This window comes from Martes martes (assembly GCF_963455335.1).
Source record: "Martes martes genome assembly, chromosome: 3".
Classification (NCBI taxonomy): Eukaryota; Metazoa; Chordata; class Mammalia; order Carnivora; family Mustelidae; genus Martes; species Martes martes.
The window spans coordinates 53,903,932-53,928,210 of NC_137890.1; the positions used below are offsets into that span (position 1 = coordinate 53,903,932).

A 24,279-nucleotide genomic window follows, 5' to 3' on the forward strand; every position below is an offset into this window, starting at 1 on the left:
ACACAGATTATACAAAGGAGGGAGGCAAAGGGGGTAGGACAGAGAGCAAGAAGGGACTTTAAACCCACATTCCCCTTATGAGAGTTGGAGCAAGTTGGTAAACCTCCATTAGACCTCAGGGTCCTCATCTGAAAAACCTGGTCAGTACTGTGAGGATTAAATAGATACTAGTTATGGGGTTTTTTTCTTTCTTTCTTTCTTTCTTTTTTTTTTTTTTTTTTTTTGGTGTGTGGGGGTTCCTAAACTGGAAAAAAGTCCTTTAACAGATTAGAAACTAGTTCTTCCAGGTTTGAACTTCCTATTCCAACATTTCACCCATTCCTGTCCACCTACTGTGTACATAATGCCATATGCTGGCCATTCAGAAAGGAAAAGATCTCAAACTAGTTTTAAGGAACATACGGGGTGTCATCATGTTTCCACTCTTACTTGCTTGAAACAAAACATAAAGCAGGGATAAGACAGAGTTCAGATGAATAGATTTATACAACTGCTTCGCAGATAATATCTGCTCTCATAGCTCTTGATGCCAGAGTGTATCTGTTCACTTGGGCTCTAACTGCAGAAGGTATTGGGGGCAAACCCTGTATGGACCCATGACCCAGGTCTATCCCAGGAAAAGGAGAGCTCTGATGATGTGATAATGAGAATTTTTCAGAGTAGATAAGCAACACTCTCAGATCAAAGACTGAGTTTACATTAGACTTTTAAGGCTTTGCTAATTTTTCCCTTTAATCTGGCACTGTAAGACAAATATCATGGTCCCATATACATCATAAAAATTTGGTGGATATTCATTTTATCACGGCTTTGTATTACAACATTGCTTGAGATAATTCATGGAGGCAAAGAGCTAAGAAAGATAGAGAAATGGATGGCTTTAGGATATTCAGATTATACAAACCATACTACAAAATCCGTACAGCAAGTGGAGACAATTCTTTAAAAACTGATAAATCACTAAAAGAAGAATAAAATCTTATCCTACCTCCAGAAGATTTGCCAAATTGTCACTTACATTGTACCTGAAAACTTGCAATTTTTTTTATAATGACAAAAACTACCCAATATAAACTTATATAATTTATTTAGCATTTCAAATAATTATTGTTGGGGGTAAAAAAAAAAAAGCCCCAATTTTTCTCATTAAATTAAAATATGGGATGGAGAGGGAGAGGACATATTCCTTGTAAGATCTCTTCTGGATCAAAATGTCCCTGAGTCTGTGCATCTCCATAGGACTGGTATTATTGTAGATGCTGCCCCTCAGACTGAGATTTATTGAGAAGTACATCTCATAAAAAAAGGGGAAAAAAAAAAGGCCCTAGGAACAAGGAAGCTAGGACAGCACTTCAATAAGTCCTGAAATTAGATAGAGAGTCAATAAACTGGTGATCTTCTCGTAGGCTCTCCCAGCCCCTGAGGATGCAAAGGAAATATGGGATGAGATGGGAAATAAAAGGGCTAATACTGTAGCTCAGATCATTCCAGATCAACCATCAAGTCTGTGCCTGTGTTTTGAGAGGTATCTTGATTTTTCTCTTTACTTTTTTGGAGAGTTTGGGAATGGAAAACACGAGCTGGGACAGTATGCATGGTTCAGCAAAGGAAATGCATGACAGGGCACGGCTCCTTCCCAATGTACTTCACCTCTTCAAAGTATTTCTTCTTCTTGCCTGAAGCCACAGAACAGATTGCTTTTGAGGAAATAAATATCACTCAACTAGAAAAGAGACTGTGCCAATTTCCTGGGTATTTTTAAAAGCTGGCACTGCTGTTGGAATGGGCTTAAGGACAGTTTGCTGGATGCACTGCTTATGTTGAAGCCAATCTCTTTCTAGTTAGTAGAAATACAGAAAATAAGGGGAAAACTAAACATAAGCCCCAGTCATATTTGTCTGGAATAAGTTTTTAAGGTAATAAACTCTGCAGTCTACCTTTGCCTCCCAAATGGCCTCATGGTGCCATGCACATCGCAGACGATGATTTTATTTGATTACTGACTCTTATGATTCCACTTAAGGCATTTGGGGAGGTTTTTTCTTCTTCCCATCAAACTTAGTGGTGGCATATGAAGGTCACTAACCTGGAAAGAAGGAAACTAGTACTGAGTTCTAGACTTTCTACTTGCTACCTTGGGGAAATAACGTAACTTCTCAGCATGTGACTGCACATTCCTATCTGTAAAAAAAAAAAAAAAAGAAGGTGGTTGTATAAGATGATTTCTGAGGGTCTCGTCCACATCTGAAGAGACTCATCATTGCCACTCCCTCGGGGGTAAGAATTCAACATGGCTGCCTGGTTTAGAACTTGAATTATTTCTTGACTCTTATTTTAATAGTTATGCAAATATGATCAGCCCTTGGAATAGGAAATTGTAAGACAATGTGATCTGGATATTAAATGTGGAAATTCCCTAACGTAAAGCTGAAGAAGGCAATTCAATAAATGTCCATCATCTGGTACTGGTTACCATTTGTTACCACTTTTAATTTTCCTGTATAATTGGAAATGGCCAGGTATTCCCCAACCGAAGGGAATTTTATCACATGTTCTCCTAGGCAATTTTAAAATAACTATTTATTACAGTTTAATGATTAAAATAATACAGGTATATTTTGTGGAAATTTCTGAGATGCACAGAGAAGAAAACAAAAATCACCTATAGTCACACCATCTAAAAATCATCACTCTGAATATTTTGACCTGTATCCTTATATATTTCCCCCAACATACAAACTGTGATGACAACACATACATAAACCAGTAGGAATGATCCGTACACTTATTTGTAATTGATTTTATCACTTAGCACAATACTAAGAACCTCTCATGCCATTATATAGCCTTCCAGAGTAAGATTTTTCTCAAGGCTGCTTATGGATATGTAATTAATTAACCCATATCCCACTGTTAGATATTAATGTATTTCTAAAATAATTCTGAAAACTGAAAATTTAGGTAACTGCATCATTTGGCAATGACATATGTGCCTCGAGTGGAAAGCAAAAGTCTCTGGGACACAGCAGCTTTGGAAGCTACAGTGGGCTCATTAAAGAACCTCCAACGCCCTGCCTGAAGTACCACAATGAATACGTCTGTCTTGCAGCTTCCACTCCAGAAGTATTTCTCCCTACTTCTCTGCTACTGTGGGAGAGTCCTAAATAAAATTTCCTTTCCTTAACCACTTCCCAGAAGGCTGTACACATTGTGTCCTGGAACTGGAGAGGAGTGGCTGAGCCCTTAGTCCCTCCCTGGTATCAAGGACATTCACCCAAGGAAAAGAGAAGAGTCTCTAAGCTGTTTAGACATGGGAGAGATCACTATAATAATGATGTGAAAACTGTTATAAACTTCAAAGTCTAGGGGCTTCTAAGTATATCATATCATATCATTCAGGTAGAATTTCCAAGGAAGGAAAGAAAGTAATTACTTCTTTCAATTCCTTTTTTCATTAGTTATGAGGCCCCTAACTGTGCATGGCTTCCTGGAATTCTATAGGATGTCCTCTTGTCCTGGCTTGCTGTGTTCATACAGTAGACCTAGCATTGTCAGGTCTTTGATGAACGGAGCTTGTGGGCAACAGTGTTAGGAGTCAGGGTATAATAACTATGTCACTAACTGTGTTTTGATGAACAAAGCAATATGAAAACATAGGAGACTTAGGACAATGCTGTTCATAAACAGTACATCAGTGCTAAGAAGTTGGTAACAGCATATGTTTTAATATAGTCTGGTATTGATTCTTTTGGCCAATGTCCCACTTTAATAGTGTTATAATCATACTCTAAGATTTTTAGATGGAGAGGTATACAAGAAAAATCAATAGATACTATCTTTCCACTACCAACCAGCCTCATACATATAGCCCCTCTGCCACACTCACATTTAAGGGACCTAAAAGATGCTTTGGGGATGGCTGGTCCAGTTATCAGGCTTTTAATAACCTCAAGTATCCACTCTGACCACCTCAGAGGTTAGAGCTTCAGCTCACAAAGATTCACGCAAAGGAGCCTATGATGATCCAGAAAAGATACCCACTCATTTTCTCTGTATTTTCTATTTCATTAACATATAAAAAGGAAGCTTTTAAAAAACCCCATTCACTCTTACAGAAGGAGAGCTGTCTAAAAACAAAATCATATAGAATTATTGTTTCTGAGACTTGAAAAATATATAGATAAATGCTTCTATAGTTAAACTGTGCAGGAGAAAACAATTGAAAATACAAAACTATCTTTTGTAGTATTGTAACAGTTTTCTTCTTTCATTCTTCTTAGTCATTAGATTTTCCAAAATGACCAAGTACAATTTTTATATGAAAAACTGATTTTATTTTTAAAATGTTACATGCTACTGGACGGCAATGAGCTGATCCACTTAACGTATTTTCCATAAGCACCAATTAGAATCAGTTGATTCTAACGGACACTTGACAAATTATGTCAGTGTTGGAAAGGATGATCCCCGTTTCAGGATCAGAAATCCCTACTTATTATTTACAAACTAAAAGGAACAACTAGGAAAAGGAACACTAAGAAATTCTTTCTTATGTTTAGAAAGAAAGAAAAAAAACTTACAAACTTACCCAGATTCTGTCATCTAAACTCTCTTGAAAATATTCTGATTTTTTCCAGAAGTTGAGTAAACCACACTTAAATTCCAACAACACTGTGTTAATTTTGCTCAAATGCAAGCTGAAAACATATTTTAACATCCTGTCAGAATGAGGTACTAAGAGTGTCGATAAAATGACACTAAAATAAATGTAAATTTAGATTGCAGTTACAAGTGGCTGCCTGACTCTGGGAAGATGTTAGGTTGCTATAGTATTTTCCATAGCAACTTTGCATCTTATTACATAAATATTCCCTCAGTGTCCTTACAGCCTACTAAGAAAACAGGATTAAATCTACTCTCCTATGTAATGATCCTGCATCAAATCTTATCAGAATGAAATGCCCAGAAAACATAAGAAACCGCAATCTAGACCACAGTGCTTTGGCAGGTGAGAGGGTCAGAGCGCCACGGGCTGTGCCCAAGCAGCTGTGCGGTGACCTCGTGCTGCACGCTGGCTATTCATCCACTCTCTGCCTGGGTTATGAGCTCTGCACTTCTCCCTTTGTGAGGATGGGCTGTGAACTTCCTCACTTTTCTCCTCTGTTTGCTAACTGCCCATCAGCCTAAGCTCTTCACCAGGCCGCAGGGGCTTGCATCACTAGACAAGAAGCGAGAGCATAACAGGGCGGCAGTGGGCTCCCCAAATGCAGCTGCGAGCCCGTGCGGGGCTGTCACACAGGAAACCATTAGGAGAGCCACCCCCAGCTCCGAGCTAGTTGCACCAGGCATATGCTCTTCGAGATCCTCTGCGAGGTTCTACTGGGTTTTGTTGGGGTGTAGCACAGTTGCATACTTAGAGTATCAGGCAAAATCTGTGGTCTCCTAGACACAACACAATTTCAGCAGAACAAATCCATTTTACATGAAACACGTGATTATGGAGATCCATGCCTAGGTGAGAGATGTCAGGAATACGGCACTGCCAGGTACTATATATAAATCAGATTATAAGGGGGCTAAGCTTGAAGGGAGTTTCAAATGTGACTTTACAAAACAGACAGTCTGGCTGGACAGGAGTGCTTCCGTTACAAAGGAATCCTACGCTTGAGGATCAATTTAATGGCATCTGTTTCTTCCATTTAAAATGAAAAGATGGGATTGGGAGGGAGACAAACCATAAAAGACTCAATCTCAAGAAACAGACTGAGGGTTGCGGGGGGGAAGGGGGACGGGAGAGGGTGGTGGGGAAATGGACATTGGGGAGGGTATGGGCTATGATGAGTGCTGTGAAATGTGTAAACCAGATGATTCACAGACCTGTACCCCTGGGGATAAAAATACATTATATGTTTATTAAAATAAAAAATTAAAAAAAAAAAAGGTAAAGCAATTTACAAAAATATATCTATTTCTACACTCTTCAAAGACATGTCCTTTATGAAAAGAGAACTGTAACTGCACATGAAATCAGGGAACTGAAAAATCTACCTGAAATAAGCATTTGTTTGATTTCCTTTGGTAAGATTAGAAAGATTTAAAAGGGAAAGTGGTTGGGGGTGGGTGGCCAGAGTCTTGGCTTCTTGAGAATGAAGCTCTATTTTAAGAGTTCAAGAATGAAGCAGGCTGCTCAGCCCACATCAGAAGATTTATTTCATCACCTTTCAGCCATATTAGTTTTAATTAATCACATTTCTTTGTTTGGCACTTGGATTCCCAGAAGGCATTCTGTTGTGGTTGAAAATAAAAGGCTCGTCTTTAATTCAGTGGTAGCTGATGGACACATGCCGCTGCTCTATTTCTCCTTTGGGTTGTCATCACATGCAGAAAAGTCTGCTAACAGAATATCCTTCCATGCTTCCTCTAGCCACTGGTGCCCCTGCCTTGGGGGTCTGCTGGTACGAGGAGCTCAGCATGGCTGTGGCCTTACTGAGTCACCTCACTTTTCACGTCTGAGCATTCCTGTCAGTCTGCCAAGTTCCGAGCAACTCTAGAGTTAGCCTGCTTAGATCCTAAAAGCTTCTACCAGCTGCAGGTGACATGGTCCTCTCCAGTGGGCCCCATGAGTCGGTGGCAGGACCAGGTGCTGGTGGCCAGTGGCTCCTTCCTTCTGGGCCCAGGCTGGTGCCCAGGGCAGCAGTAATCCTCTTCTCAGGCTTGTGACAGACTGTAATCTGTTGTGCATTCTTTATGTCTTTCAAAAGCACTCTTGTATAGGAAATAAACCAAAGCAGAAACAACAGTGGCAGTCCCAGTGTTCAAAGAGATCAAGGGGAGGGGCTCCTGGGTGGCTCACTTGCTCTTGGTTTTGGTTCAGGCCATGATCTCATTGGGGAGGCTGCTTCTCTCCCTCTCCCTCTGCCCCTACCCCTCTGCCTTTAAAATCAATCAATCGATCAATCGATCAATTTTTTTTTTTTTAAGATTCATTTGAGTGAGAGAGAGAGAGAGAGAGAGCACGCAAGAGCACATGAGCAGGGGGAGGGGCAGAGGGAGAGGCCGACTCCCGACTGAGCAGAGAGCCCTATGCCGAGACTGGATTCCAGGACCCTGAGATCATGACCTGAGCCAAAGGCAGACACTTAACTGACTGAGCCACACCGGTACCCCAACAAATTAATAGATCCTTAAAAAAAACAAACCCAAAGAGATCAAGGGGTAGCCAGAGAGAACCTAATTATTATCACTATTAATTTTTTTTTAATCTCTTCCAACTTCCAGCTACATACAGAATAATTCAGAAAACCTAACACTGCTAATTTCAACTGAACTTGATTATGAGCCCCTAACTTAATTCAGTTAGCTGAAATATTTGGGAAATCCTTGCTGGACGTCTTATTGAAGTTGCAAAAAGAAATCTGTACCTACATGTGGTGAGTTTCCATGGCAAATCAACAACCCAGAAAACACTTTTCATAATTACAAGAATATGTGCTCTCATAAGGAGCTCAGAATTTGAATGAGTTGTAATTAAAACCCAAGAACCTTTGTTCACGCGTTATGAAATGCTTTAAGGATGGTCTATTACATAAAGATATTTTAGTTTCACTCTTCTAAAATTTGTGTTCAATGTACAATCTATATTCACCATATCCTAGACGAGGTACATCACTGGGCAGTGATATTCATTTTGGTTTCTACTGAATTTAAAGCAATGGCTTTAGAATATATTTGGCATTAGGCTTTTAGGCATTTAAGCACTATACTTTCATTGACTTAAAATGCGTATTTCTTCTCTTCAAAAAGCATCTCACACTCTTGAGGGCAGGAGAGACGATGTCTAGCTCTTTCCATACCTCCTAGATCCACGGTGCCTTAAGCACAAGAAGGGCTTGACAAATGTCTATTGATAATTAGAATGATGCTGAGCGTCAGCTCTCTGGGCCCTAGCCTATTCAGCACATGGCGATGGATTCTGAATGCATTAAAGTTTTGCACATTTTGGAGAAATGAATCATCCTTGTTTGAACAAGCTTCTTAATGCTTGCCATTTAAATTTAGAGCAAATGTTCTCAGGGTTACGCCCTTCCCATCAACTTTAGGACAAAGGCATCAAAAAGACCAGAAGAAGGGAATATGCAATTGAAGTCAACAAAATTCATTTACTTGGTGAAAGGCTCAGCCAGGTGCCAGAGAGCGACTAAGGCAAGAGGAGTTCGCAGTGACTGAGCATCTGCTATGTGTGCCACCTCTAAGTACGGTTGGAAGGGCTCTACCTGCTTCGACTCCACAGTCCTACAACTAACTGGGCTCCACCACACAAGGCCTAACACTCTGGACAGACTTCCTCTTTTCTTCCCTTTTTTCCCCTGTGCACTCCTGCCCCAAACCCACTGTCAACCTGGAGGAGGGAGGGCAAGAAGGAGCAAAGTTGGGCTTAATTCTAGTAAGAGGCAGACTTTGCAGCAATAAATTTGAACTTTTATCAAAAATTATCTTCATAGGCTTTGGAGCAGGATGCCAATCTTCTTGAATGAATGCTTCGATAAATCTGTCTTGATTTTCAAATTTATTAACAAAACTCATTTTCATTTTTATCGGCATCTTAGTTTTGCTCCAGCAAACTCCTTTTCCCCCATAAGAGTTGACTGATAAGGAATAGTGAGCCACCTGCCCAGAATTATATGGTAGTGATGGCAATGTCGGGGAGCTCTCTAGCCAAAGACACACTGTAAGTTATTATGTGTGATAAAAAGCAAAAGTACAACTTTAGTCTTCTTCATAAGCAGAAAAGCAGAGATATGCAGAAAAACACAAATTTTAAAAAAATAAATAAATAAACCCAACCTATCACTAAGTCTTCACAAAAAAATCCCGTCCTTTCTAGAAACCAAAGTTGACTCTCTCCATCTCCCCCTCGGAAATAAAACCCATGCAGGTTGGTCTCTGTGCTAGGAGAGGTAAAGAGCAAGGGAGGCCGAGGGGGACCTGCTTCACGCATCCCCGGGAGGTGGCCTTGTCACAGTCCTCTCGGGCAGGAGGCTCCACGAAGGATGTTCTCTCCTGGAACTCCCAAGAAGTCTTGGGTCACCTGCTTCCCGGGAGGTTGGAAGCAAAAGCTCACTGTTTCAGCAGAAAGGAGGAAGGCAAGGGATTCTTTAAAGAACAGAGGAATTTACTTCTAGGTCAGCCCTTGGCAATTGCTGTCAGTGAACTGGAGTGCTAGGTTTTGAGATGCCTGCTCCTGGGTAACTGACAGATGCAAGTTTGCATCTAAAATGAATACAGAGTCACCTAACGTCACTGAAAGGTGTTTCCCTCAGGCTGCAGGGTCTCAATCACGCCCCTTCCAGCTGTAGTCTGCAGGGATCTGGAGGAAGCTTGGTCAAAGGACCAGATGGAAATCCTTGCTGTCAGGCTATGTCCCTGAATATGCTGGGTGGAAAGAAAAACAGCTGCCAGCCTTTCAGTGGGATCTTCTGGGCCCAGAGGAATAAAAAATGTTAGTCGCTTTCCCGTCCCTCTAATTGGTCCTGAACTTTCTCCATCAACCACATGCTGCGTTCTCTGGTCCATCTCATTTTTGAAAAGCACGAAAAAGACTTTGACCTCCTGGGGACCTGGCGTTTGAACTCCAGTTCTTCCATCTCTTCCCCCAGCACTCGGTACAAAACATGCTCGGTGCTGTGTTCATTCATGCTGCTGACCAAGGAATAAGCCTGGAAAACTCAAAGTTCAGCTCCTGCTTTAGGCTCCTATCAGATGCCTGGGGAAAAAAACCGACAGAGATCTGGGAAGCAGGCTCCTCAGTGAAGCTTCCAGAGAGGATCTCGTGTCCCTGCTGAGCAAAGGGCTCTTTGAGTTCTTCTGCATCAGAGCTCAGGGGCTGATGCTGCTGGTCTGTGCTTGCTGCCATGGTCTCTAAGACTTCCCGTTGGACCGGACTGTTCCGAGTCATTCCTACTCTTGTCCTCTCCTGGGCAGACTAAGAAATTATACATATTCCTTACTTGGAAAATTGACAACTTGTTTAAAAAGAAATGTCACCCCCAAATTAACAACAACAACAAAAAAAAAAGTCACGGGTTCAAACAAGAATTTCTGATGGATTCAGTTCTTTTCTTCTACACCTACCTTATAAGAATGTTAAAGATCCAAGTTTCATGTAAACTTGCTCCTCATCTAGAAACTTCAAAAATGATGAAAGCTTTCTTGAGCGGAAAAAAATTTATTTATTTATCGGAAGATCTCATTAAATTTAAGAAACTCACACTAAAACTCGCTCTTTTCTTTTGATAAATGACGGCTTGCAGAATAGAGATTGCCACCCTCAAATAAGCAAGTCCAAGTCCAATAATCAAGCAGTCCTGAGAAATCTCATCTCCACTTAATAAGAGACATACATTGACACATAAATGCTAGGTTCATTTTTCAGACAAAGGATATATGGCTTCAAAAAATAGTGGCATGGTGCCTGCTTTTATGCTAAGCTTCTAAAAGATTTAAATGAGTGGAATTTGAGGATGAAAGGGAAATTTTCTAAGGCACTGGTCCTGAAACTTTAGCATGCTTCAGAATTCCCGGGAGGATTTAAATCACAGATTGCTGGATCTCACACCCACCTCTGCCTTCCCTAGAGTTTCTGATTCCTTAGGTATTGAGTAGGGCCTGAGGATTTACATTTCTAACAAGTTCCTAGGTGATGCTGATGTTGCCGGACTGGGGAACCACACTTTCAGAATCACTACTCTAATGAATTTAAAGTCCCTTCTGTAACCGCCTGGATGCAGAACACTTTCTGTTGATCATTTACGTCCCTGGTCCTCTCTAAACCCTGAAGAAACAGAACGCTCTGACCACTTTGCAATCTTGCTAACCTGACCCTGCTGGAATCTTGATTTTGGCTTCTACCAACACATTAGCACATCCTCTGTTCCTGTTCTGGATTTTGTTAAAGAGCCCGAGAGGGGTGAATATTTTAGTCACAGGTATGTATGAGGAGAAAGGTCAAATCTATGCAAACCCTCTGATTTTCTTTTTTGGAAATGGTGGCAACTGTGGTCCTTCCCAGGCCCTTTAGACAACACTCTTACACTCAGACAAGCAGTATCCCTTGGTGTCTCCCACATCTGAGTGAGCATTTCTCTTGCCTGCAATACTGAGATTTACATCTAATTTGAGAAGAGAGATTTCAATCGGCCTCTTGGTTCAGGCAGAGCACATAAAGCAAGGTTCTCACTCAGCTTCTCTCCTTTTTACAACTCAAGGAGTGATACTCCTTTCTTGGTACCAAATGGGGCCACCCCTTTGATTATGGGTTAGGCAACGTTTATTGGAAAAACGTCTCATTCCCCAGTACATTGGCTCAGAGGCTAGAAAGCTTCTTCCGAGATTAAAGAATTCCCACATAAGAAGTACACTGACTGAAACCAAATTTTATGTGTATTTCAGCACCAGCAGTGGCTGCCACGCTCTGGAAAAGGATTTTTATGGGAATAGGCAAATATCCCTGAGAAAACTACAACAGCCCTAGATACACGGATGGAGAAACAACTGGAGCAATTTAAATCACCATGTCCCTGAGAAGGAGTTTCGAGTTCTATTAATAAAAAGCAGAGTCACGCAAAGATGAAGGTTTAGTATAACTCAAATAAAAGTGAGTTATGTGGCCATTTCCTAATACCTATGCCCCACCTGAGATATGGAAGAGCACGACAGCATCTCATGATGGCGCCTCACAGGGGTGCATGAGGCAGAGCATGACGGCGCCTCACAGGAGTGCGTGTGGAAGCGTATGACAGCACCTCACAGGGGTGCGTGAGGAAGACCATGACAGCACCTCATGACAGCACCTCACAGGGGTGCGTGAGGGAGACCATGATGGCGCCTCATGACAGCACCTCACAGGGGTGTGTGAGGCCGTCGTCAGCATTACCTGATTCATCGACTCGCATTTTTTTAGTAGGGCTATCACAGTTCTCATCATCTGACATTTCCATCTCTTCTTCACGGCGGATGCCCATGAGCTGCTCACTTTGAGCGTTCCGGAGCTCCTGAAAGCAGAAGACAGGAGGATGTCAGAGTCACAGACACACATCAACACACCTTTTCCCAGTGGTCTTTGGGTGTACTGTGACTGACATGTGAACACTTAGAACCTGAAGTGTTCCCCTCCCAAACACTGCCCCAGGTAATCTGGAATAAAGTTCTGAGGGCTGTGGGGGAGTAGGAAGACCCCAGGATAAATCCCTGCTCACCAGTGACTAGTCAGGGTGTCTTTAGCAAATTATTTCATCTCTTGAGTCTCAATTTCCTCATTTGCCAAAAAGGGGATAATAACATCACCTAGTAGGATTCCACAGAAATGCCTCTTGCCATGACTGGCACATGGGAGGGACGCTGAGCTAATGATAAGAAATATGCACGATGACATTTATAAAAGGTCTTGTCGACCACTGTGTAAATTCAGGAATGTTCCTTCATCTCTCTAAACCTTGATTTACTCGTTGGAATACTGTGATAATAACAGTTTTGAGGATCAAATAAATTAATGCATGCAAAACTCCTTAGGATTATGGTAGACACTTGGTTTGCTAAGTTGATAACATAAACAACTATAATTCTTCACGCAAAGTAGCACCCCTGTGGGGTGTCTGGGTGGCTCAGTTGGTTAAGGTTAAGCATCTACCTTCAACTCAGGTCATGATCCCAGAGTCCTGAGATTGAGCCAGCATGGGCTCCCTGCTCAGCACGGGGTCTACTTCTCCCTCTCCCTCTACCCCAACCCCACTTATGATTCCTTTCTAATAAATGAGTAACATCTTAAAAAAAAAAATAGTGCCCTTATGTTGTGTGTGTGCATCCATGCGTGATCATACGCACACACTATTCAGACAGCAAAATGGTAAAATGCCAAAGATGCTGGATGACAAAATAGAACCGATGCCTTCTTTTTGGTGTTTCACATCATCATGTAGCGTTTAGTGTTTCTGTGTGATGGCTGTTTTGACATCACTGAGAGATCTTAGGATCATATCTTACTTTCTCTATTTACTAGAGGAGTGATGTTAGTCAAAGAGTATATGTGAAAACTCACTGTAAAAAGTAACAGGTCACAATAAATTTTTTACTCCCTTGCCAAAAAACTAGGACACTAATTATTCATGGTAAGTAATTATATTATTTTGTATTAAGCTGAATATTGTGTATTTGTGAATCCTTACCAGTTCTGTTCTGTCAAATGTACTAACCTCAAGAAAACAAAATAAAACAGGGAAATAACTACATTATTCTTTTTCTCACCTCTGAAATTGAAGTCTCTAAATAGAAGTCAAAGAGTTAAAATAATTTTGCTTCTGAATAACAATAAATCTAAATTATAACACCTAATGTATTAATGGCATGATTTTAAACAGTTCTAGTGTCCATCTAATGGATGTGCATATTTTACTGTGTTACAGGTTCTCTGAACTCTCCTCTCTCCTTAGCTCACAGATTTTAACTGTAGTAGGACCGAAAGAAAATTAGGTCTTGCTAGCAGTATTTGCGTGGTCAACTCTGAACCCTGGGAACGAGCCCTGCAGAGGATCGGGAAAGGGGAGGGAGGGCAGAGAGTCAAGGTTCCTGGGAGAAGGACGCCCATCATGGGGAGCCTTGAGAGGCCTCCAGGAGGATGGGCAATGACTCCTCACTTGACCCCGCCAGCCAGTAGAAAGACGTGCCAATTCCGCCGTAAATAATACCAGTGGCTCTTGGAGGCAGATGTCACGTGTGATTAGTGGGGATGCCTTTAGGTTGTGTACAGCTAATTTTTCTACTGACAAAGAACCCAGTTCCTAAAGAGGTGGCGTGAAAATACTTGAAACAAGGAAAAGTCAGGTGGAAGGAATAAATGAGGCTGAAAGGGCCTGTTGTTGAGTCCCCACAATTAATGACAAACTGTCATATTGTAGCTGTTCTTGTGTGGAAGGGTGTTGGAAAGAAAAAAAAAACAAAAACTGGAGGGAAAAAAAAAAAAAAAGCCGAGGGTGTTTCCACAGGGTGCCTCTGGTTCAGCAGTAAATCGCTCGTACACTCTCATAAATCTGCGAAGGTGTTGCAGATAATTAACAGATGCTGTACACGGGAACGCGGAAAAAATCAAGCCAATTATCAAGCTTATACGCAACAGAGAAATCATCCACAATGTTAAATTACCAACTGGTATTTAATCAATTAAGCGACACGTAGGAGAGAAAATCAAAGGTAATTTAGAATTCTATTTCCTAGAATATCAAAAGAGGTGGTAGGAGTGGCAGGGAGGCACAAAGCCCCTTTGCAGGAGCACCTTTCAGGAATGTGTGCATCCATTTCTACTATGCCCTGTGGACCCAGCAAAGTGAGCAGGCTTCCTTAGAACAAAGCTGGAAGCTTCGTGTGCCCTGCTCAGCAGCAGGGACACAGCCCCCTGTTCCTTTGGGGACCAGTGCTAGGGGCAGCAGACCAGGCCAGTGGGAAGCGTGATTTAGATCAATAATGGATTATTGCCTAACATTCACATACTAATGACAGCCTTTTTATGTCAGATCATTAGCATAATGCCACTTGCCTTCCCCTTAACATTTCTTTTAATCATGTCTGCCGTTTATATGAAGGAAAAAAAATTAGATAAACAATTCTTAGACCCTCTGTTCCCAAATTTGAATCAGTTTATGGATTTCAATTTGTGTTTTCATATCCCTCGATCTGTATATTTCATCCTAAACGAGGACTCTCTCTCCTCCTGAAAATCAGCCTTGACCCAGGTCTCAATTCAGTGTCTGGGAGAGCAGCAGGTAAGCACCCTTTATTTTTCTGACTCCTGAAAAATTAAAGAGAAATCCCACTTCCTCCTTACTCATAATCCTGAACAGAGGAAGAACTACATCAGTCACCAGCCACCTTCTTAAGTATTTGTGAACAAAATAAAAAAATGTCCTTCTTAATAAATTGCACTAGCATTTTAAGTGTCCCATTATTGTGGAGTCATTCAGTATTCACCATAATAACAGTGATAATAAAGGATTCATTTGGTATTCATGTAGATGTTACATCTAGTGCCACTGGTATTTAGCTGTAATTTAGCGTTAGTTAATGGGCACTTAAAATGCTACCCAAATGACTGATATTATAGTACTTTGTGGTTCTTCAAACTCCATATAAAAAACTTATTTTACAAGTGTGAGCCCAAATCATTAAATAAACAAGCCTTACCTTCTATAAGTTTGGGGATTTTGAAAGAGGGGAGTATCATTTAGAGAACTTTAATATTAACATGCTAGAGATGGAGAGGCAACCAAATGGAAAACATTCTCTTATTAAAAAAACAAAACAAAACAAAACAAAACCACAAAACACAAAAAAAACAAATAAGCAAACAAAGATAGTATACTTACTTTTAAACGACAGGTTCAAAGCGTACACTAAACTGTGAAGTTAAAAATAACAGCTGCACGACCAATGACTAATGACACATTCTGGTCTTTCTGGGTGGCAAGGAAGGTCAAGGTCTGGCCTCTTTCCTTGGGGTGGATACTCACACTTCACACATGCATTGCTGCAGAAAGGTAGACTCTGGCTAGCCTGGACATTCGCTCCCCCAGGGAAAGGCGCTCTAGGGAGAGCTGTTACATATCCGGCTGGCTAGCAAAGGGGACTAGGGCATTGTTTATGATGGGAAGGCACAGAAGAAAGGCTTACTTGCCATTTCAAGCCCAAAGAGCAAAGCATCATCATCATGTTGCAGAACACTGGGGAAAAAAAACCCTCCATATTTATTTTAGAAGCCAGTTTTCTATTTTACATTACACTGTTCTTCAGAATAGGCAGGCAAGTGTCTTGGCTAATTTCCGAGCTTTTTGTATGAATGGGAGAGATGCCTTTCTCCCTTTGCAGGGGTAGAAAAGCACTCTGTTTTCTAAGCATTAAGTCAGCTGCTCTTCTGGCTAAGGCCCAAGTCTGAGCTGGGTTCGGAGCTGACAATGAGACAGGACAATAGTACAACAGCTGTCCGCTATAACAAAAACCGAAATGGCTGTAGCCACACTATTCTCTGCCAATCCAGCTGTGTGATGGTGGTTAAAAAGTAATCATAAAATCACCAACCTCAGAGTGCTTTCGCCAAATGTCTATGTTCTTGCGCTGAGCTTTCGAGAAATGGTCCCAAGCTTTTTGTCTGGTAGAAGCGTTGAAAACGGCCACAATCTGCTCAACTTTGGTGAACAAGGAAGTCAAACAAGACAAGTAATTTATGTTGTGATCACTATAGGGAAGCAAAGCAAAGACACTAGGAGTCTATGGATGATGTCACAGTAGAAATAACATCATCAATATCCATCCAATTTGTGCCTTTTTATACTTACATTTTAGCAAGGTTGGGGAGGTCTCCCTTCAAGTCTGTCTCCATAACTTTAGGTTTAAACAAATTCTAAATACGACTGGGAAGAGTTCATGGGCATCTGCTTCCAAGCATTCCACAGCTCTTATTTAAAAATGGGACTTGCTATGTCTATATACCAAGATCTACAGAGATAGATCTGGAGTTGGCATACAGATACAGATATATGGATAGAGTAATGCCGGTTGGGGGCTTAGAGTTGAAGCCGGGGTGGAGTGGCTGAATGAGGAAGAGCCAAACACGTATCTTTTCTTTTTTGGTCTCCATCTCAAGGACTCAACTGCAGTCCTCAGAAGACAGTACCATGTCCAAGTTCCAAGCTGGGGCAATGAGTAGTTATTTCATATTGCCCCTCAATCTCAAGGGCCATTTTTACTCCTTGGCTCCTTTCTCCTTCCTGCCCCACCCCTCCCAGCCCCTGCACTCACTGCAGTCAGCCCTCCAGCCCTCTGGCGGGGAACAGGAGCCATAGCCTCCATTCAAGACAGACCAAGGCTCCCCCAACCAGCTGCACAGGCATGCAGATCGCATTTCAACACCACGTGGTGCCCTCTGTAGCTCATCACGACCACGCACCATTCTGTTCTGCCATTTTCACTTTCATAAGGCTGCCCTCCCAAACCCCCTGAAGTGCTCTCTCACTTTGACATCATTTAGTACTTTTGGGGCTCTTGGGCAGAGCGCTACTGGAATGATAAATGTTGGGGGGCTCTGAACAAAGCTATACAGAGAAGGGCATGAGCTCTTAGTAGTGGATCTTAGGGGTGGGACCAACCAACAGTTATTGATCTAATAGGCATGGGATTAGGAAATTATAGCACTGAATTAACCATATGATTAAACTTGAATTTCTGAATATTTAGTTAGGAAGGCACAGTTAGAATTAGCCTCTCGTGGATGCTAATACTCTATCTAACCTAAATCCTTCTTAAGTGATTCCCAAGGCTCTATTATAAAAAAGGGCATCAAAGCTCTTCCAAATCTTCCAGGTGTCCGAAGTATGGCAAAGAGTAATAGAGTAATCCCCATAGAAGAACAACAATCTTAAAAAGAAGCCCACAAAACAAACAAGAGTGTGATGGAGCAGAGAAGGAAAGTAGATTCTGTTCACTTATCACACTGTAAATGTCTCATAAGGCTAATGAGCAACACTTCCTGATCAATGCGTAATTCTCACAGAGGCTGCGATGTTTACTCTCTACTACCTTGAAAGAATCCCAACTCAAAACCTTCCTATTCATCAAACTTTATCATCAGGTCACATGATAAACTGCTTGCACCCAGTGTGTAACAGGAGGAGGGGCCAGGCCCTTCGCGCACACTCTCCATGCGTACACGTGGCTCCCTTCCCCGATCTCGTCTGGACAGGGTCACACACTGTGTGCTGTTCTAGGTGCGGACGTGTACCTGACCACCAGCTCCCAGGCCTCTGCTGGGCTCCAGGGCAGCACAGCCAGTGGATGACTGGCTCTGCCCTCCTGCTCAGGCTCCCTGCTGTTTTGTCTGCATGCAGGCTGGGGTCATGGGGGACTTTAAGCTACCTTCTGCAGGGGCAACACAGAGCAGTCAGCCCAATATGCACCAGTGAAATCTGCAGTCAAATGAGATTATCTGGCAGGGGTGGTAATCATAAGCCTGTTAAAGAGGACGGGACCCCACTGCTTTAACAGTAGAGCTTTATAACAGCCATCTACAAGAGTGAGAACTGTGGTATCCAGAGGGGAAGGGGCAGTAAGGATTGAGGTTGAGTATTTGGGTGGTGACAGTCAAAATTCTGCCATCAATCAAGAAAGGTTGTTAATAAAGGGAATAAACTAGAGAGAAAACTCTCTGTTCATATATGTGTGTGAAGTAGAGGGAAGGTAAGAGTGGCCAGTAACACCTCTGGAAGCATACGGAAGGGAAAGCACTTAGAAAAAAGACCCAGTGGCCAAACACTGCACAAGTTCAAGGGTAAAAATAGATCCTCTCATACCTACTCAAGCCATGTTCTGCGGCAAATGTTTCGTGTTTGAGTTAAAGTGCCTCAGTTATTTAGAACAAGTTGTTACCATATCCCAGGGTATACTTTCAATGCAATCAACCAACCAACCATCCATCCATCCATCCATCCATCCATCCATCCATCCTCCTTTCGTACAGCAAACATCTGAGATCCTCTAGTTACCAAGCACTTGACTGACTGCTAGAAATATATAATTAAGACAGTGCTTGCCCTTGATGAGATCACAGGCTCTAGGGAGAAAGAAAGATAAGCAGTTAATTATCCTATGCTAGAGACGTGTGGATGCTATGGGGACACAGTAACTAACTCAGTAGGTGGAGTCAGGAAATACTCCTAAAACTCCCAAAAAGGCATCATTGTTGCTAGGCCTTAAATGATGGATCAATGCTTGCTCCTGAGTTCAAAGGGTGGTATGGAGTCATGAAAGGACTTTGCAGGGTTGGGGCAAATGCTGAGCAAGGATGGATCAAGAAGGACAGTGGATGCTAAGCCAGCTGGTGTACTTCATACTGTAGCCCTAGGACACACATCTGAGTAGGATTTGTTTGGGAGAAATGATGAAGGCTTGAGTTAAAGCAGAGCACTGCAATAGAGGCAGGAGCAAGGAGTCATTTGACGGAGCAAGTTGGTACCACAAGTGGCTGACTTGCCATGAGTCTCCCTTCCAAGGAGAAGGGGAGACAAGGATGGCTCAGGCTGGGGAAGTACGTAGAGACCATGAGGACAAGCACAGGGGGAAGTCTGAGAGAGAAGGTAGAGAGTTTGCATTTGAACATGCTGAACTTGACATGCCTGAAGGTCATCTAGATAGAGCTGAAACACATACTGGGGGTTCAGACTCAAAATTGAGACAGGCTTAAATTTTCCAGACTATTCTCAATTTCGGGAATTATGTTCTTTTCAGTATGGTAATTAATTAAAAGCAAAACTACACGTGGCTAACTTCTTACTTCTAAGTTTTATACTTTCTCCACATATATTAACAAATAATAAAGAACCCCTCCAAAACCAAAAACTGTGGAACTCAGCTTAGGTTTAAAAATATTCTCACAGTGTTTCCAAGGCCCAGTTTACTTCTCTCATTTCTGTGCAGACTGCCCCCAACCAGCCATTTGTCTTGCAATGAAAGTTCTTGGGCACACAAAAGGACTCAGAAAGAGTGCCTGGATCAGCAGGAATTCATCATCCTTAGGGAAAAACCACCTCAAAGAGTATGCCTTAATGAATGTGATTTAAAGACAGCAGATTTTCAAAATCATAAATCAGGATGACTGCTGGTGGTGACGTCACAAGTAAAGACCATACACTTTTTTTAAAAAAGATTTTAAAAGAGAGCGTGCGCATGAGTAGACGGGACATAGGGAAAGGGGGAGAGAATCTGAAGCAGGCTCCAGACTTGGGGCTCGATCTCATGACCCTGAGATCAGGACCTGATCTGAAACCAAGAGTCGGATGCTCAACCAACTGCATCACCCAGGGGCCCCAGTGTACACTCTTCATTGTCTCCAGCAGGGAACCCCAAAGAGCAAGTCGCTGAATTTGACCATCACTCACTACTTCCCTGGTATATAATTCACACTACTTGTTCTATATATAATAAAACTACAAGTAGTTACTAACTGAACTGAATTTTTAAAATTCTACCTAAGGGGTGCCTGGGTGGCTCAGTCGGTTAAGCATCTGCCTTTGGCTCAGGTCATGATCCCATCGTCCTGGAATCGAGCCCCTCATCAGGCTCTCTGCTTAGCAGGGAGCCTGCTTCCTCCCTTCTCTCTCTGCCTGCCTCTATGCCTACTTGTGATCTGTCTGTCAAATAAATAAATAAAATCTTAAAAAAAATAAATAAAATAAAATTAATAAAATAAAATTCTACCTAAAAGCTCAGAGAAGAGATAAATAGTAAACAAGATGGTACCGGCATTTGTTCAAAAAAGCAGCTTATAGAAGAACAAATTCAGATCAACCCCAACCCATGCCAGTAGTGCGGCCGGTGGGCTAGAGACTACGAGGCTCCAAGGCCCTAGTTGAGGCTGGATCAGCTATACACATAAATATTTTTAAAGTACTATTTTTAAAGTACTATATTTAAAGTACTATTTTAAAGTACTCTTTCAACAGAAAGAGATCAGTCAGAAAACTTAAATCTACATTCACACACCTTGCAAATTTCCCCCAGCCCACTGCCAAATTCTACATTATAATGTTTTGCCTAAATTAGGTTATTTGAGAATCAAGAAAAAATTAAAAGTGATTTTTTCACAGTATGTTTGAATGTCAGTCTTAGATGTCATATGAGATTCTGTAACATATATCCAGCAGGTATAAGTGAACCTAAGAGAAGGGGAACAGAGCTTCAATGAAATTGCTAATCACTCTTTGCAGCTGCAGACCCCACGTTAAAAGATAAACTGAGGTCTGTTAAAAATCTAAAGAGTTTATTTGAGCAAAACGGATGGAATCAGGCCGTGCCAAACAGAAGTGGTTATGAGCGCTCCCCTTCTTGGTAGGAGCTGGGGAGAGGCTTTTCTAGAGAAAAGGCAGAAGCAAAGCAAGGAAATCATAGACTGGTCACAGCTTCAGGTCTAATTGGCTGCTTGTGATTGGTTGTGTTTAAGTTTTGATTTTGTGACTTTCAGGCATTTGTAGACTTGGATTTGGGTTTGCCTATGTATGCCACAACCATATCAGAGCGACATCTGTCTGGGGTTCTCCTTGTTCAATTAACTGAATATCCTACTAGTGATTAGTCATTCTTTGCTGTGTGTAAAGAGACCCATATACACACACATAACACACATGTGTATATGTATAATCTTCAGAATTTTTTAAAAAATCCATAAGACTAATTTAATAATCTTTTTTTTTTTTTTTTTTTAGTACTTTCCTCCACCTCAAAATGTTTGGACATCTGCTGAGTTCAGAACATACTTCTCACTTGGGAGAGAGCTTTGTAAATTACCATTAGAAGCCTTGCCTTCAGTCTAAGGGAAGGAAAGCTCAGAACAGGACATCTGTTTACCCAGAAACAGGCCCTGCTGAAACAAGCTCTCTGCGGGCCGCCTGGGTGGCTCAGTCCATTAAGCATCTGCCTTGGGCTCAGGTTGTGATCTCAAGGTGCTAGTGATCTAGTCCCACATTGAGCTCTCTGCTCAGCGGGGAGCCTGCTGCTCCCCCTACTTGTGCTCTCTCTCTCTCTGGCATATAAATAAATAAAAGCTAAATAAAGAAATAAAATAAAATAAAATAAACAAACTCTCTGAGAAGGATCAAAGCATCAAGCACAAAACTTCTGGTTTTGGGGTTGTACAAGGCTCCTAAATTCAAAGCTCCGGGCAGAAAAGCCTTGGAAGCGAGGAAGAGGGAGGTCAGGCTCCTCCAAAGAACACAAACCCAGTCTTTCCCTTGTCCTCCTGACTGCGTTCTTCTGCAGTCCCTGCACTTCCTACCCCTCCCGCTCTAGCTCAATGGCTGCGAGAGAGCCTTTGATCCCTTTACCGTGGCAAATATCTGGAGAAACTAAGTCCTTCCAGGCAGAAGGCTTGCCTAAATAGAGTAACTCAAACAAGTCTTCCAAGCTCAATTTTTGTTTTTAATGTTATCTGGGCTCACCATAGAGCCTAAGTCTGTAAGCTTCTGAGGAAACGTGGTTTTCCTTTAAGGGATAACATTTTTCCACATCCTCTTAAGAATAGCTCAGAAAAGACGTTCAAAGAAAGGCACATAACTAATGAAACAGTTGACCGCCCCGCCCCGGCTTGTTACTGTTGTTTTTAAATCCTAAAAGCTGGGGTGGAATTGATGAGTCTCGGCTCCAGGCTGAAGAATTGTAACAGAGAAAATACAGTAAGTGATTCAGGCTCTCAGGACACCCAGAGGAGCAAGACAAAGCCAGAGGGAGGAGCGGTTAGTGTCTGACAGGGGCAGGGCAAGCCTGGAGGAGAGATTCCCAGAGAGATTCCTGCCTACTCACTCTGGGTCCTGAGCACAGAGGAGCCTACCAGTCAGCCTGGCAGGAAGCCCGGGAAATAGAGAATTAACACGGTCAGACCCATACATTAGGGAGGCATGGCCTGGAATTTCAACTTGAGGAGGAAAAAGGGCAGTCCGGGGTTTTCTCTGGAGATGGGTGAAAAAGAGCACTGCTGAGCGACACTGTGAATCCATCACAGCCCCATTAAACCTGAAGCCAGACACCCTGGGCCAGCAGCACATTTCTTAACTTCCTGGCTAGACGAGGCCAGGTGGTTGGTTCTTTGGGGGGAAATGGCGATGGAGACAGAAAGAAAGAGAAACATGGTGATCAAATTATAAAAAAAAAAGAAATAGGATGCTTTTAGCCAACTTCAAGTAAGCAGGGGCTCGTGATTCAAATAAATGGTGAGGTGACTTCTTAAGTCACCTTACATTTCAGGAACTGGAGATCCCCTTGTTAATGCATATATTCAAACATTTTGAGAAGTATCAAAACTACAATCTACAAGAATATAATTTTAATGGTTCCTTACCATATGCAGCATTTATGAGGCTTTTAAAAATCCAATAAATCGGGGCGCCTGGGTGGCTCAATGGGTTAAAGCCTCTGCCTTCGGCTCAGGTCATGATCCCAGGGTTCTGGGATCGGGCCCCACATTGGGCTCTCTGCTCAGCGGGGAGCCTGTTTCCCCCTCTCTCTCTGCCTGCCTCTCTGCCTACATGTGATCTCTGTGTCAAATAAATAAATTCTAAAAATCTTAAAAAAAAATCCAATAAATCCTCCTGGGTAGATTATCCCTATCAACTAAATGAAAGTAATAGATATATATAAGAAAAAAGGAACAAAGCAAAATATAAAAGGCTACCTTCCCATCCTGGCTGCCTTCCATCCAGTTTCTCTCTTTAAAGGTAACCACTCTTAACAGATGTTAGCATCTCCGTCAAGAGAAAAATCTTAAGCATATGGTATAGACTTGTCTATTTTTCTATGTACAACATTCCTTTCTTTACACACAAGTGCTAGTATTATATACACTGTGCTGGGACTTGCTTCCACTTAACGTATCTTGGAAATCTACTGATGTGCATGTGAAAGGCACACTTCATTTCACCGTGCTTCCCTTTATTACACTTCACAGATAATTGTTTTTTTTTTTAAGTTTATTTATTTATTTATTAGACAGAGAGAGAGAGAACACAAGCAAGGGGAGTGGGAAAGGGAGAGGGAGAAGCAGGCCTCCCGCCGAGCAGAGAGCCCAATGCGGGGCCCGATCCCAGGACCCCGAGATCATGACCCGAGCCGAAGGCAGATGCTCAACAATTGAGCCATCCAGGTGCCCCAATAATTTTGGTTTTTATAAATCAAAGCTCCTGGCAACTCTCTATCCGTCGCGTCCACCAGCATTCTTTTTCCAACAGCATTTGTTCACTGCATGTCTCTGTGCCATATTTTGGTAATGCTTGCAATATCTCAAATTCTCATCATTATTATATTTGTTATGATGATATTGATCAGGGGACTTTAGTATTACTACTGTAATTGTTTTAGAAGCGCTGCAAACCAAACCCACATAAGATGGCAAACTTAATCAATCAATGTGTGTGTTCTGGCTGCTCCACTGACGGGCTGTTCCTCCACCTCTCTTCCTCTCCTGGGGTCTCCCTAGTTCCTGAGATACAACAATATTGCAATTAGGCCAATTAATTTACAATGGCCTCTAAGTGTTCAAGTGAAAGAAAGAGTCAATTAATGTGGCAAACTTCACTGCTGTCTTATTTTAAGGAACTCCCACAACCACCCCAGCCTTCCGCGAGCACCAACCTGAACAGTCAGCAGCCATCAGTGACGAGGCAGGACCCTCCACTAGCAAAAAGATTACAACTCCCTGAA

General features: G+C 42.1%; 1 protein-coding gene across 1 annotated transcript in view; it reads right to left on the bottom strand.

Annotated features, from left to right (window-relative positions):
• ENOX1 (ecto-NOX disulfide-thiol exchanger 1) overlaps positions 1-24,279 on the bottom strand; it is a 560,820-nt gene that overhangs the window by 115,118 nt on the left and 421,423 nt on the right. The window contains exons 12-13 of the mRNA XM_080798203.1: positions 16,120-16,226; positions 11,933-12,050 (exon numbers count right to left, since the gene is read on the bottom strand). Of these exons, the coding sequence (XP_080654329.1) occupies positions 11,933-12,050; positions 16,120-16,226 (225 nt within the window). The remainder of the gene's footprint in view (positions 1-11,932; positions 12,051-16,119; positions 16,227-24,279) is intronic.